Source organism: Hibiscus syriacus, unplaced genomic scaffold, assembly GCF_006381635.1.
Source record: "Hibiscus syriacus cultivar Baekdansim isolate YM2019G1 unplaced genomic scaffold, ASM638163v2 tig00111402_pilon, whole genome shotgun sequence".
Classification (NCBI taxonomy): Eukaryota; Viridiplantae; Streptophyta; class Magnoliopsida; order Malvales; family Malvaceae; genus Hibiscus; species Hibiscus syriacus.
The window spans coordinates 3,844,387-3,859,812 of NW_024063082.1; the positions used below are offsets into that span (position 1 = coordinate 3,844,387).

The window sequence follows — 15,426 nt, forward strand, 5'->3', positions numbered from 1 at the left end:
GGTTGTCCCCTTTTTTTATGAAAATAAATACTATCAATATTTTATTTTTAAAACTAAAAATTAATTTTTAATTACTTATTCGTTTTACTTTCATTTATGGTTTTGTTTTAAAAAATATTCTTGAAGTGAATTTTACGTTAATGTAGGCTTTTATGGTTAATTATATGAAATGATTAGAAGTTAATTTTTTGTGCTTGTATTTCTTTTAATTTGGTATTATTATTACACCAAAAAAGTATATATTTTTATTGCTATACAAAATATAATAAATATAATTTCTTAAAGGAAATAGTGCCCTAGAGGCTCAAGTCAAAGGTACATTTTAACAACAAAGTCTTGAAACAAAGTCAAAATTATTGTGGATTGATTTATAAGCTCACTTGATGAGTAAAACATATATAGATTTTGATTTATCATTTAGTTACTGTTAATAAGAGAACGAAGCTTCTGCCCTCTTATGTCTTTCAAGTGATATGGTTGGACTTGTCTTATTATCTTATGTTGTAGGATTCAAAACATGAAATAATAAAAACATTCTTGCATAATATATTTCATAAACTAATAACTACTTATTCTCAAGTAGAGGATTTAAGCTTACCACTAAACCATCCATGTAGCTGTCTAATATCTTTGTGCTTTAAGCAATAATAATTTTCCTATGAAATTTTCAGCAGGAATATAGGGAACAACATTTGTGATTGGATCGCAATATCATCTCTTGCCTCCAAAACAAATTCTATGTGTCACAAAATATTCTTATCATATGGAAAACGTAAAACAGTGTGAGTCGGTGTCGGAATCGATGAACGGAGACTACTGGTGATGAAAAGAAGTAAACATGACAACGTATGTCTAACAAGCAAACTAAACAGAATGCCCATTACAACATATTGGTATTTATAGCCCGGGTTTACCAAACAGAAAGCCCAATAGACTAATCTAACCAACTAACAACAGCCCTTAACTACTATTTAACTACTCATTGGTCTAACAAGCAAAACAAACAACAGTGATAAACGAACCGATAATTATATAACGACATTAAGTTTTTCCCCACTGGATAATTATGTAAACATCGATGAGGTTAGTACATGTCAAATATAAGTTGGAATTGCATTTGCATGGATAAACAAATGCTTAAGTATCATCGTAAACTTTTTCTCAGCTTTGCATAGTTTATATAATCTTGAACTGTATTTACACCAAAATGGCTGGTCCATAATTAATCATCATTTATAAAGGAAATCAGATATAGATAGTGCATAATAAATATCAAACACACTAAAGAAATAAAGTCTACCGTTAGGATGGGTGAATATGAAAAATATTATATTATTACACAACATATTAGAAACACAAGTATAAATTGTCTATATCTTACAGCTGCATCAGGCAGCTAGCAATAGCATACTCTATTCATTGTCCTACGGCTTCTCACCTGCCAGAGGATTGTCGTACAGTTCCTCTTCCTCACCTGCTAAACGATCCGCGACATGATGAATTCGCATGTCACAATCTCCCTGCAATAAAAGTTTATATACAGTTACAACAAAACTTCCTAATAATAACCGAGAAAATTAATTCGACATATTTCAATGTTGAAGTGTAAATGAACAGAGCAATCGACGAATTATTCGTGAAATGTTCGCGTAAAGTTTGTTTATTAAGTTAAATAAACAAATATGAACAAAAAAAAATTCGTTTAATAAACGAACGAACACTAAACATAGGTGTTTTTAGTTCGTTTATGTTTACGAACAAGCTTATTTATAAGCTTGTTTTTGTTTATGTTCATGAACAAGCTTGTCAATCGACTCGCTCATTTATGTCTCATCAACAAGCTTGTTTAATAGCTCGTTTACTTTTTTATTTCTTTTACATTTTAAATATTGGTGAATATAAGGACTACATTATACATATAGTGAAATTTAGAATTTAAAATGCAAAGTTTAAGGAGTTTAAACACTAGTGACATTATTTTACCATTTTTTTAGCACTAGTTAATTTTGTTTAATTTTGAATATGTAAATCAACGTGTTCGCAAATGCTAAACGAGCATGTTCGCAAATGCTAAACGAGCATGTTTACAAATATTAAATGAACATGTTTGTGAACATGAATATGGTATTAAAAATTTAAATGAACACGAACCGAATATGAATATCTTTAAAAATAAACCAACGAACAATAACATTGCCTTATTTGTTCAAGCTCGATTTATTTACATCCCTAAATACCATTTGTTCTAACTTTATTCTTTTATGTCCCAATCTCCATGTGTGTGAGAATACATTATAAAATGTGTATAATTATATCGTAATTACAAAGTAATTTTATAAATTTTGTGGAAATTAAAAACATTATACATTTTATTTATTTATAAAAACATTGTTATGCTAGTGCATTTAGAGAGTGTATATATTACGTTATGGCTACTATTGTCTCATTTTCTTATTATTAAAAAATACATGGAAGAGAACTCATTGAACGACCTCAGTAGTAAAATAGAGTGTTTTTCTCCTTAGAAGTTATGTGTTCAAGCAGGTACGTCTATATGGTGTGTGTATCTTATCAAAAGGTTAAGAAAATTTTAAACAGATGCTACCTTAATATCATATTATTAAAAAAATACATGAATAATATTAAATTAAACCTCTTAATTTTTGTTTATTTTGCTTTTATCCTTATTTTTATTGTTGATTATATTTTCCCTTTTAATAATGATATCTCTGCCACCATGAACAGTTGTTTTTATTTTTTTGTAATATCAGTAAAAATATATTTTTAATTAAATTTTAAATTATAATAAATAAGATTTTCAGTAAAATATTGTGTAGTTTAACTATCTGATATTTGATCTTAAAAGTAAAAACATTAAATTAATAAAATACGTTGTGTTTTAAAAAGTAAAATGAACTTTAAACCTTATAATAGGCATTACAATTTGAAACTGAATTAATGAAATTAAGTGAAAAAAAAAGTGGGTGTGGAGTCCTAACATACAATGTTACACATAAATCATTTAATCCCAGCACAAGCAAGTCACCGTGCCGAACCCACCATTAATTAACCCAACCCACAATATTAACAATGATTCCATGGCCCGCTGATTTAAAGTTCGAACCTCCTTTAACAATTTCACATATTTAAGTTATTTGTTCAAATTTAAAAGTCCGTTGAGAAGGGTACTAAGCCTAAAAATGGATCCATCATTGGACGGCTGAGTACTCGGATGTTTGTAAGTGTTTTTAATATAAAAAATATATTAGATTTGCATTACCTTATTTTGTTTATTCGAGATGTTCCAAAGGATGATCATAAAACGCATACAATTTATCTTGTCCATAATTGTCATGGTAAACAGAAGAGATTCAAAAATGAATTAATTTTTTAAAAAGTAGTTGACTTTTTACAGTTTTTCTCTTTTATTTATTTTTTAAAAAATTATAGGAGAAAAAGAGATATGATTAACGTATATCATGTACCATATACTTATTAAATAATTTTAACCAACAACCTGAAAAGTAAAATAAAATGAAACTAGACCCATATTAAAAAACTTAAAATATTTTTAAAAAAATATAATCTAAATACTTGTTTTTTTAAATAATCTTAAGAGTAACAATAATAAAAAGGGCAAAAATTACGTGCAGTCCACTCAAATCAAGGGGAACTACTTTAATGTAGATATGGAGACACAATAGAATCATCCGAATTTTATATTTAATTATAAAAATAATTTTATTTAAATTATTACTTACAAAATGTTTTTTTGTTGTTGAAATTTCGCTAAAATGAAATGATAGTTTGGCTTTACATGTGCACTATAAATCGACTCGTTTCCTAAACAAAGAAATTATATTTTTAAGGTTAAATACGTTTTTTAGTGTTTAAATTATAATTTAAAATATGATTTGGTGTCTAAAGATTTTTTTACTAAATATATGTACCTAATGTTACAACTATCGGATAAAATATAATTTAAATAAAAAGTTTTATAATTGAAGAAGTTGAAAGTTTAATGATATAACGTATACAACACCTAAAGTTTAGTGATATTTGGTACTTGGTGTGTTGTAAACGAGTTGAATTGAGTTCGAGTATGTCGAGCTCGACTTGAAAAGTTTAAAGTTGAACTCAACGTCGACTCGAAATTAGAAAATTGAAGCTCAAACTCAAACTCAAACATAAATTTAAGTATATGAATATCTTATATTGTATTTTTTTAAAATAAAATATAAATATTTTAATTTAAAAAATTAAAAAGTATTTTTTAGGTTGTTCTTGAATATTTTGAGTCGGGTATCAAATAATTCGTTTCAGCTTTGAGTTTATTTGATTCAAGTATTAATTAAACTTTAACCGAATCAAACTCGAATAATTCATAATATATCTCGTTTTATTTACAATCATAGTATATGGCGAAGTTTATCCTATAAAAACATATAATGTTAATAATTCTATATAATAATTTGGAAAGCATTCGTCTTGTTTTTAATAATTTACTTTTTAAGCTTCAACTCAATATAAAAAAGCTTTATGAGATGTTGTAATCATATAGCGCAATCCACGACGTAAAAAGATACATCATGATTCTAGTTTATACTTTAGTAAGGACGGTGTTGGTAATAAAATAATACATGTTATCTGTAAAACATTAAATTATTGTTAGAGTTATGCTAAAATATCAAAAAGGCTTGATTTTACATTTAAAATAATTTATTTAATATTCAATATTTATTAAAAAGGGATGATTTTACGTTTAAGATAATTTATTTAATATTTTATCATATTATGAACTAAATAAATGATTCATAAAAAATGATTTCAAAAAAAAAATTCTCCCGTCTTCTCCTAACGGACCTTTTCGATTAACAGAGACATGCTAAAATATTAAAGAGGGTTGATTTTACGAATTAAAACAATTGTAAAAATATTTTCTTTTTTTTAAATAAGCAAGTATATTTGTTTAAAAATAAAACTATTTTTTCACTTAAAATATTATCGCTTTTGTAAAGGAAAACTACAAGCTATTTGCTTAAAAAATACACATTTGTTTCTAATGCACTGCAGTAATTAATTCCATACGATGAAGGTTATTCATTGGAAAAACTTTTAATTTATTAATGTTAATAATTATTTTGTTATTAGTTTTGGTTAAATGCTATTTGATTGAAAATATTAATATGATGAATGTTATTATAATACTAATCTTAATCATAATACTATATAATTATAACATTTAAAATATATTGATATAAAAATCTTATTAACATGAATATTATTACAATACTAATAATAATTATGATTAACTAGTGTTTATTCATGTGTTATTATTGTTAGTGACGAAATTATGTATTTATGTATGCATTAGGAGGCCCTAAGATTGTATAAGATTAAATAGTTATCGATTTAATAATTATCTCCAATTTTAGAATTTTTATTATTTAACATGTAATTATTTTTTAAGTTAAATAATTTGATTTTTCCTTATATTTGTTTTGGATTTATTTTATGATCATCATCGTTATTGCTAATATTATTATGATTCATTTAAAAAATTGTTTTAAACTTTTGGATTTTAAATTAATAATACATTTAAAAATAAGTTAATTAAGTTTGTACATGAATAATTTTTTGTGAGTATGAATTTTTATAAAATAATTATTTATTTATTTTCTTAAACATCAATTAATAATATATAAATGAAAGGAAAAATCAGTAGTACGAAAAGGAAAACCGTTAGAAAAACAAAAGAATAATATAATAGGAATTTTATTTTCATCCTTAATAAGAGATGACTATCTAGTTTAGTTGGTAAAACACAAGGTTCTTATATTTAAAATCGTAGGATCGAATTCTACGAAAAATATTTCATAATTCGAAGGTTTTCTACATAAATTATTCTCAATTTATTGTTGGGCAGTCTATTATCTTAATTCCCTTTACCCGAATCGGGGACAGCCATTTTTTTTATTTTCATCCTTTCTCTTCTTTTCGTGCCACCCCAATCCACCCTTTCTTCTTTATCTTTTTTTCAAAGCAAAAAACAATAGAGTTTCAGGAAGAAAAAGTGGAATCTAACAACTTATTAGCTGTTCTGCTAAGCCATCAAAAAGTAAGCCAGAAAGAAAGTGAAAAAAAAAACAGAGCACAAAAAGCAGGAAAAATAAAACAGAGGGTTCCATTTTTTTCTTTGTTTTTTGTTACTGATTGATTTATGTTTAACCCATTTTGAAAATCCCACGAGTTTCAATTTCTCAAGCTTCAAAGACCTTGGATTTTCTGGTTTTTTCAGGTATGTTGGGTTTTCTAGTTCTTGCTTGAAAGTTCTAATTTTTATGTCATGAGAAATTTTCAGCTTTGCTTTAAATTTCGCTTTTTTAGCAACTTCACCACTCAAAAACTCTTAATTGTTGCCTTTTTCAGCTATTGGATTGATATTCATTTGTTTTCTCTTTGTTTCGTTTAATTCTAGAAGGTGAGTTCACACTTAACTTTTGTGATAAATTTGCTTCCTTTGGATCCAATTGTTTGCTTTGTTTTTAATTTGTTCTCTTTTCCCTCTTTTTAAACAGATTGGAAATTGAGAAGAAATAAATTTATATATAGAGAGAGAGATGGGGCTTGAAAGAATGGACTTTGGAGTTAAAGTTAGGAAATATGTGGTGATATTAGTTAAATCATGTCATAGTTTTGTTTCTAACCATCCATTTTTGGTTGGTTTGGTTTGCTTTTTAATTTTTCTGTATAGATCATTTCCATTGTTGTTTTCCTTCTTGGTTACTGCATCTCCTGTTTTGGTTTGCACTGCTGTTTTGCTTGGTACCCTTTTGAGTTTCGGGTCGCCAAACATACCTGAAATCAACGAACTAGAAGAAGAGAATGTCAGTCATGAAGTTTCACCATTGAAAACAAGGGCTGCTGCTGCTGATACTTTTGTCAAAAGAGATTTTACTGATGATGATTTTGTTGTACAAAGACATGTAGGGAAGAGGTGGGATGTAGTAGAGAATGCTGATGAGAAATTTACTTTAGTCGATAATGAGCTCAATGGAGTTGAGGAAGGTGAAAATTCGGTTCTTTATAAGCCGTCAGTCAATGATGATTTGGATTCTAGGGATATTCATTGTGAGAATGGGGTGGTTGATGAGGTAGAGAGACTATTGCGTCATTCTTTGATGGAGAAGACGGCTGAAATTCGGGAGGAGATGCTAGAGAGTGAACGGGCATCAAGTATGAGGGAGGCTGAGGAGAGTCAACATCTTTTGGCAGATGAAGTAGGAGATAGGAATCTTGAAGTGGTTGATGGTAAACTCACATCCGATATTGATGATGGTCCTAGGGATAGTGAACTGGATTATTCTCTGATTTTTTCTTGGAAAGGTGTTGCGCGTGATGAGGATGCTGATGATGGTTGTAAGGATGACGACGACGAGGATGACTCTTCAGATTCTGGTTCTGATGGTGCTGAGAGTTCCTCTCCTGATGCTTCACTGGCAGATATAAGCCTGATGCTTGACGAGTTGCATCCGCTTTTGGGCTCAGAAGCTACACAGCCTGCTCATTTGTCTCGTGATGGTTTGGATGCTGCCTCGGAGAGTTCTCGTGATAGTAGTAACGATGGAAGTGTTGACTCGGATGAATTAGGAGATGAGGGAGACGGAGATAATGAAGAGGAAGGAGGAGAGAAGGGAGATAAAGATGATGAAAGTAAATCTGCGATTAAATGGACGGAGGATGATCAGAATAATCTCATGGATTTAGGGACTTTAGAGCTTGAAAGAAACATACGATTGGATAAACTTATTGCAAGGAGAAGAGCCCGCAAAAACATGAGATTGATGGCTGAGATGAATCTAATAGACTTAGATAGTGCTGATATTCCCTTAAATTTAGCACCAATTTCAACCTCAAGAGGTAACCCTTTTGACCTTCCATATGATTCCTACAATGACCTCGGGTTACCTCCCATTCCTGGGTCAGCTCCATCCAATTTGCAGCACCGAAGAAACCCTTTTGATCTTCCTTATGACTCGAGCGAGGAAAAACCTGATCTTAAAGGAGACAGTTTCCAAGAAGAGTTTTCGGGTTTTAGACAAAGGGGAATTGCTACCCAAAGGGACTCCTTCTTCAGCCTACATGAAAGCTTTAATGTTGGATCATCTCCTTTAGGTGTTCCTCGGCAAGATCTTAAGTGGAAACCTTATTTTTTTCTGGAGCAATTAGTACCAGAAGGAGCTAGCCCTTCCTTATTCCAGAGGCAGTCAAGTGAAGTTAGTGAGTCAAAGTTGAGTTCTGTTCCTGATACTGAATCAGTGAGTTCAGTTGTGGATGAGGAGGACAACAAATCAAATAAGCAAGATGTGTCTCGAGAAACTGAACCTATCTTGAATGAAGATCATGCTTCTGTCAGTGATGAACAGAAGAGCACTTCCTCTGACGATGTTGAGTCTGTGAATGTTGACCAAGTTGAGAATAGAGATGTTCATTGTGATGTGGTTGAGATCACATTAGGATATGGAGAAAGTCAGCTGGAAACTGAATCAGTGTCTGAAGCTGGTGCAACTACTTACTCTGAACACAATGATAGTGAAGCCAAGAACAGAGATGTTCATTGTGACGAAGTTGCGATAACATTTGGAGATGGAGCTCCAGCAACTACTCACGTGGAATTCAATGCAACTGAAATTCATCACAGAACTGAGCCAGCTGAGGAGGAGGATAGCAGTAGATCAAGTTTGTCATCATTATCAGAAATCGATGAAAAGATATCGGATGTCAAAGGAGAAGAATTTGCAGGTATTGAACCCAGAGATCATGAACTTAATGAATCTGGCATTTCTAATCAACCATCATTCGAGGAATCAGATTTCCATTTTACAAGTGGGGTAGTGGACGTTAATCAACATTTGGAGCCCTTTTTTTATTCTAGTTTTCACCCTCCATCAGTTGAGACGTTCCTCTCATTGTCGACCATCTCTTCTGACACTCAAGCTGAGATATCTGAAATAGGTTCACGCTCAATGCTGGTTGAATCTACGGATAAGAAATGGGAAGCACATTTTGAAATGGCTGAGCAGGGTACTTCTGGTTTTCAAGATATGCATGCCTGCTACTCAGATTTACTTAATGAAAATGAACTGAAGGAACAAGATCTGCCAGAGATTAGTGAGCATCATGTTACTTTTATTGGTTCAACAGGGGGTTCTTCCACTTCTTCTGATCTTAATGCATCAATGGTGCATGAATCTGTGGTTGAATATGTTTCAAGAGAGGCAGGGTTGTCTTCGGATGAGAGATTAGAGGAGGATGTGCCAAACAAGGAAGAAAGCTCTATCCAGAACTCGGTGGACTTATTGAGCATTGGTGAAGAGATTATTCTTGCCATTGACAAAGGAATGGGTGAGGTGTTGGATCCCTCACCTGAGGAACAAGAACATCAAATGCACCCCTATGAATCTCTGGAGGCCGAACCGGTGACTAGGTATGTAGCTGTAAAAGAAGACACTCCACTTGAGCAAGACGGACTCATTCAGACTGAATGCAATCAAATGCATTTGTCCAACTATGATTTAGATCTCGATGTTGATGGTCACCATGATAATCGTGAGTTGTCTTCAATGGTTTTAACATACCAGCATATGCCTTCCAATGATGTAATTTCATCCACAGCAGAGGAACCAGGTTTAGTTGTGGTGGCTCAACTTCAACAAGTTCACCCTTCAGAGGCTAACCTCCGGGAGGAGCATGAAAAGGAATCTGAAATGGATCAAATCCATTCACCATTTTATGATTCAAAGACTTGTACAGATCTTGACCCTGAGATGAATGTGGAGGGAATTCCTTCACTCTCTTGTTACCAAGACGTGTCTTCTAGTGATAACCCTTCATCAGAATCAAAGAAGCAGTTGTTGTTCGATAAAGATGAACTGCACATTGATGAACGTGATAAGCTCCAGGTAAATTATTCTATGACACTTATATTTGTTTAAATTTCCTTCCCTTGATGAATTGACATACTTCTTTGAAGAATAATATTATCAATTTTTTTTTATAAATTGTCTTCAATAATCTATTTAATTTATTCAATACAAGTGCTTATGTTGGTCTCTTTAGTTAAGGCCCTTATATTATGAATTTTCTTTTTCCCTACTCTAATTCCTGTATGAGTCAACTGATCATATGTCATATTCTTACTCTTCTTCTTTTTCTTATCCCCCTCTTTTACTATGGGATTAATGGCTGTATAAAAATAACCTTTAATACCGTATGTACCTGCAGAAAATAAGAGTCCAGTTGAAACAACAATACTATTTTTGTGTCAAACAATAATGTTGAAGTAGCTAATCATGGATTATGTTATATTACTTAAAATTAAGATTTTACTTCAATGAGTTGTTTACCTTGTTGGAAACGTTGTCACTGCATGTATGCGTAAATACGCATTTTAGATGATTCACTACATTGTGTATGAGTGAATTTCCTTGGATATATCTGAAACATATCAGGAGGTGATTTTTTTTACTGTTGCTTTCACACGCATTTCTTTTCATTTCAATCCAGGCATCTCAAATTTTATGTTTTCACATCTCCTAAAGATATTAAAATGGTGATCCTGAAACTAACTCGTACCGCTCTGATTTAGGAACCATCTATAATTGCAACCGAGTCTATAAGGGAAGCCAATGACAGTAATGTGCAAGAAGTTCATGATTCTGAGGATAAACTTTCAATAAATTTCTCTTCCATGACTTCAGAATATACTTCTTTGCCTTCTGAGAGTCCCGAACATACATTGCCAACAGATCGAGAAGATTTGAGAGAGAATATCCTAAAAGAAATTGAAAGAGAGGCCCCCGATAAATGCTATAGTTATGTTGACATATATGCCCCTAATAGTGAAGTCAATGAAATTAAAGAATTTGATGAAGCTATACTCTCTGAATTGGACACTGTTGGGGACTTCAATGTCGGGGAAATCGGTTTACCAGAGGGGTCTCATGTTACCTGTGCTGAATCTGCAGTGGTACCAGAAGATATTGGGACTGAAAACAATACCAATGTGGAACTGCCTGTTCTTGAAGCAACAGTAGAAGATATTGATTTAGCTTTCAAGAAACTTCATGTAGTGGATGTTGAGGAAGTAATTCTTCCGAGTATGATTGAGAATCAGCCGGATCATGCAGATACCAAGTCGGATTTAACTGTTATCGAGGCGAGATCTCTGGAGGATATACACAATGCTTTGCAACAAGGTACAGAACCTAATCCAGCTCAGCTGCCACAGTCCACAGACTTGAAGAAAGGATCATCAGAAGTGGAGCAGAATGTTGTAGTAGTATCTTCCAAAGAGATTGAAGTTAGCAATGCCGTCTCTGATATTCAAGAAAGCTATGATAATGCTGCTGGTGAACCTGAAAATGATGAAGAAACTGAAGAACGAAAGGCGGAGACCAACTTGAAGCTACCTGTTCTTGAAGCAAGATCAATTGAAGATATTGTTTTGGCTTTTAAGCAACTTCATGAAGCAGTGGATGCTGAGGAAATAATTCTTCCAAGCTTGATTGAGAATCAGCTGGATCATGCAGATCCCACTTCAGAATTACCTGTTGTCGAGGCAAGATCTCTTGAAGATATAAATAATGCTTTCCAAAAAGGACCAGAACTTAATCCAGTTGAGTTGCTGCAGTCTACAAACTTGAGGAATGGGTCAACAGAAGTAGAACAGCATGATGCGGTTTCTAGTAAAGAGATTGAAGTTGGTGAGGTGGTCTCTGGTTTTCAAGAAAATGAGAATGCTGCTGCTGAATCAAAAAATGAATATGAAGCAATTGAAGAAATAGGTATGCTGACCTATGTACAGCAGTCTGTCCGTAAAGCAAGATTGGTTGAAGATATTGATTTGGCTTTTAAGCAACTTCATGATGGTGTTGGTGCTGAGGAAGTAATTCTTACAAGCATGATCGAGAATCAGCTGGATCATGCTGATCCCACTCCAGAATTACCCGTTGTCGAGGCAAGATCTCTGGAGGATATACATAATGCTTTCCGGAAATGCCCAGAACGTAATCCAGTGGAGCTGCCTCTTTCCACTGACATGAGAAATGGATCATCAGACATGGAGCAACATGATGTGGTTTCTGGTGAAGAGATTGAAGCCATTCATGGCGTCTCTGGTATTCAAGAAAATAGTCTGAACACTGCCAGTGAACCAAAAAATGACTATGATGAAATCGAAGAAATGAAGACAGAGACCAACGTGGAGCTGCCTGTTCTTGAAGCAAGATCATTGAAAGACATTGATTTGGCTTTTAAGCAACTCCATGAAGGAGTAGATGTCGAGGAAGTAACTCTTCTTACCATGATTGAGAATCACCAGGGTCATGCAGATAGCAATTCTGATTTACCTGTTGTTGATGCAAGATCTCTGGAGGATATACATAATGCTTTTCAGCAAGGCACCAAATCTAATCCAACTGAGCAGCCACATTCATCAGGAGAAGATCATGATGTGGTTTCTATGAATGAGATTGATGGTAGCAATGCCGTCTCAGGTATTCAAGAAACAAGCCAGAATGCTGCTGGTGAACCAAAAGATGAATATGAAGATAAGGAAGAAATAGAGATGGAGACCAAGGCGGCACTACCTGTTCTTGAAGCAAAATCAGTTGAAGACATTGATTTGGTTTTGAAGCAACTTCATGAAGGAGTAGATGTGGAGGAAGTAATTCTTCCAAGTATGATTGAGAATCAGCAGGGTCATACAGATACCAATCCAGTATTACCTGTTGTCGCGCCGAGATATCAAGAGGATTTTCATAACGCTTTTCAACAAAGCCCCGAATCTAATCCTGCTGAGCTACCTAATAATTCCAGGAAGCATGATGGAGTTTCAACTGAAGAGATTGAAGTTAGTGAAAATGCAGCCTCCGGGATTCAAGAACATGAGAATGCTCCTGGTGAGCCTAAACAGAAACGTGAAGAATCATCTGAAAAATCAAATCTGAAACTTAAAGGTAAAAAGACAGAATCCCGTGACTCAAGTTCCAGTTCCAGCTCGAGTTCTAGTGATTCTGAATGAAAACAACAAAATATAGTTCAAAAAGAAAGAAAACTGTAGTTTGGGATTTCCAGTTTTCTTCTAAAAATGGGTTCTTTTTTATGTTAACTTTCCAGGACATTAGTTTTTTTCGGGTTTCCTAGTTTGGTCATGCTTTGTTGAGTTTTTTATTTATTGATTGAGTTCTACAATAATGAGTTTTGGTTTGATTTATTCTGTTTCTCCTTTGGTTCTTTTCTGCCCTTTAAGTCTGCAGTTTGAGGTATAGAAATCATTGTGAATTTGTGTGATCCTTGAAATATTTCTGTAAATTATTGTATTTTTTGGTTATGAAAGTGACGAATTGTTGAATTTTAATATATATTTGTGCAATGGATTTCCAGTTTCTCCTACAATCGTACGGAGATTCTTTTTTAATACTGGCATACAAATTACAGATAATTATTTTTTGGAATCACAGATTTAATGTTTTTAATATATTAATAATTCGAATTTATTGATATTTTTAAAATACAAATAACGGAATCTAAGTTCTCTAATAATATGCAAAAATAAATATTTTTCTATTACATTTATCTATATATACAACCACTATATAATATATCTATATAATTTTTTAAATAGGATTATTATACAATATATTTAGCTTCTGATGCTATAATATATCTATATATACCACAACTAGCATCAGGCCATCAACCTTTATCAGTACTATGCCATTAATACCCACCGATTGGAATAAAAGCAAGAAGTACATTGCAATCTTCTCCATCTTCATCTTCCCTGGAATAAGATGATATGTAATCAACCTCATCACATGTCCAGAGGACAATAGTTATGGTCGATATTGCTTTCATTTGCTATTGTTTCTCTGTGCTTCATTACTTTTCCGTTCTTTTTATTCATTTTTTTCTTGATAACAATTTCAAGTTTTTATTTTTCTCCCATCTATCTTCTTTTACCATTGTCTCAACATACTTTTATTTGATTTTTCATAAAAATATTTTTTTCCGATTTCTTTATTCTTATTTTCTTTATGTTTGTTTTTCGTTTGATTTCCTACCACGTAACTTGAATTTCTTTTGTGTTGAGACAAAAAAGTATGGTCTATGTATCAATCAGGTGATATAACCGACCATTTATTATTCAGACAGCATAGTCAACTATATATTAAAATTAACACAAATGAATTAAAAATTTAAAATGCACAAAAATGAGAAAATAAATTTGAATTTATTACTTTTATCCATTTAATTAAAAACCAATAAATTTTATTTATATTCGATAATTGTTAGAATCGAAATTAAATTAAATTAAGATAATGTATAAACTTCTGGAATATTTTTCTAAAGATTATGACTAAACTACATAATATGTAAACTTTAAAACACTAAATTTACTATTAGATAAAAAAAAAGCATGGTGGCGAAAATAGAATAACGACAACAATTTATCAATTAGAGTTTCTGAATTGATTTTTAAAATTATTACAATATCATTAAAATCTACTTTTTTATTCAAATATATCTAAAAATTTATTTATCATTTTAGCATCCATTCCAAATTATTTCTCAATCTAGTATTTTTTTTATGCCACGCAAGTGGAATGCACTTTCTGCATGAATGAAAAATAAGGGTTAAAAAATACAAATTTTATATAAAAAGAATAGATGTGTGTGATGCGTGTCAAATCCACGTAATTGCACTGTGCATGAACACGAATCGAGACATGCAATGACAATGATGCACGCGTATTAGCCCATATTATTTAAATATGTGAATTGTCAAATATTTAAATATAACATTTTAAGTATTTATTTATTGAATGATTAAACATATGATTGATACACATGTGTCGTCGTCGTCCAGCTCGACTCATGCTCATTCTCATACTTGTATATAATTACGTGTCCTTAACACAAACTGCTTGCGTTTGTTATTTTTGGACAAAATTCACATATTTTTTCGTAGTCCTGACCATTCTTTTTCATTTATGTCTTATCTAATCAAGATCAGCAAAACACGCCTTCTACCACAGCAGTAGAAGAACGCACCTTTACTTACATGGCAGAAAAGTGTGTTAATTCTAGATTTAATCGTATATGGATGCTAAAATGATAAAAAAAATCTATTGAATTATATATGAATAAAAAAGGCATTGAAATCTTTGATCCACGCCAAATCAAAGTTCAAATCATTGAAATCATCCCCCTAATTTCTTGACTGAGAAACTTTGGAGAAAAGGAACCGTTTCATGTATTGTACTATATTTCATTTTGGCTAGTCTTGCATAACTTTTCTGCTTTCTGTACTAGAAATTTAGTATCTAGTGGTGTAAACTTTTGATGCATTCTTCGGTTTAT

General features: G+C 32.0%; 1 protein-coding gene across 3 annotated transcripts; it reads left to right on the forward strand.

Annotated features, from left to right (window-relative positions):
- The first annotated feature begins 6,546 nt into the window (after positions 1-6,546).
- Positions 6,547-13,145, forward strand: LOC120162265. Of its 3 annotated transcripts, XM_039172435.1 has the most exons (4): positions 6,549-9,962; positions 10,649-11,826; positions 12,238-12,349; positions 12,729-12,773. In XM_039172435.1, the coding sequence occupies exons 1-4, from the start codon at positions 6,621-6,623 to the stop codon at positions 12,729-12,731; spliced, it is 4,635 nt and encodes a 1,544-aa protein (XP_039028366.1). In that variant the 5' UTR covers positions 6,549-6,620; the 3' UTR covers positions 12,732-12,773. The 3 variants fall into 3 exon arrangements, with proteins under 3 accessions (XP_039028365.1, XP_039028366.1, XP_039028367.1); XM_039172434.1 differs by having other exon boundaries at positions 6,547-9,962; positions 12,238-13,145; XM_039172436.1 differs by lacking the exons at positions 12,238-12,349; positions 12,729-12,773 and adding an exon at positions 12,615-12,644 and having other exon boundaries at positions 10,649-11,825.
- The last annotated feature ends 2,281 nt before the right edge of the window (positions 13,146-15,426 follow it).

What these genes read in the sequence shown, in the direction of transcription:
- LOC120162265 (XM_039172434.1), top strand. Translation starts at nt 6,621, where the DNA reads ATGGGGCTTGAAAGAATGGACTTTGGAGTTAAAGTTAGGAAATATGTG. An exon ending in ATGAACGTGATAAGCTCCAG is followed by an intron (nt 9,963 to 10,648) that starts GTAAATTATTCT and finishes GCTCTGATTTAG; the next exon opens with GAACCATCTATAATTGCAAC. An exon ending in GCTGAATCAAAAAATGAATA is followed by an intron (nt 11,827 to 12,237) that starts TGAAGCAATTGA and finishes CTATGATGAAAT; the next exon opens with CGAAGAAATGAAGACAGAGA.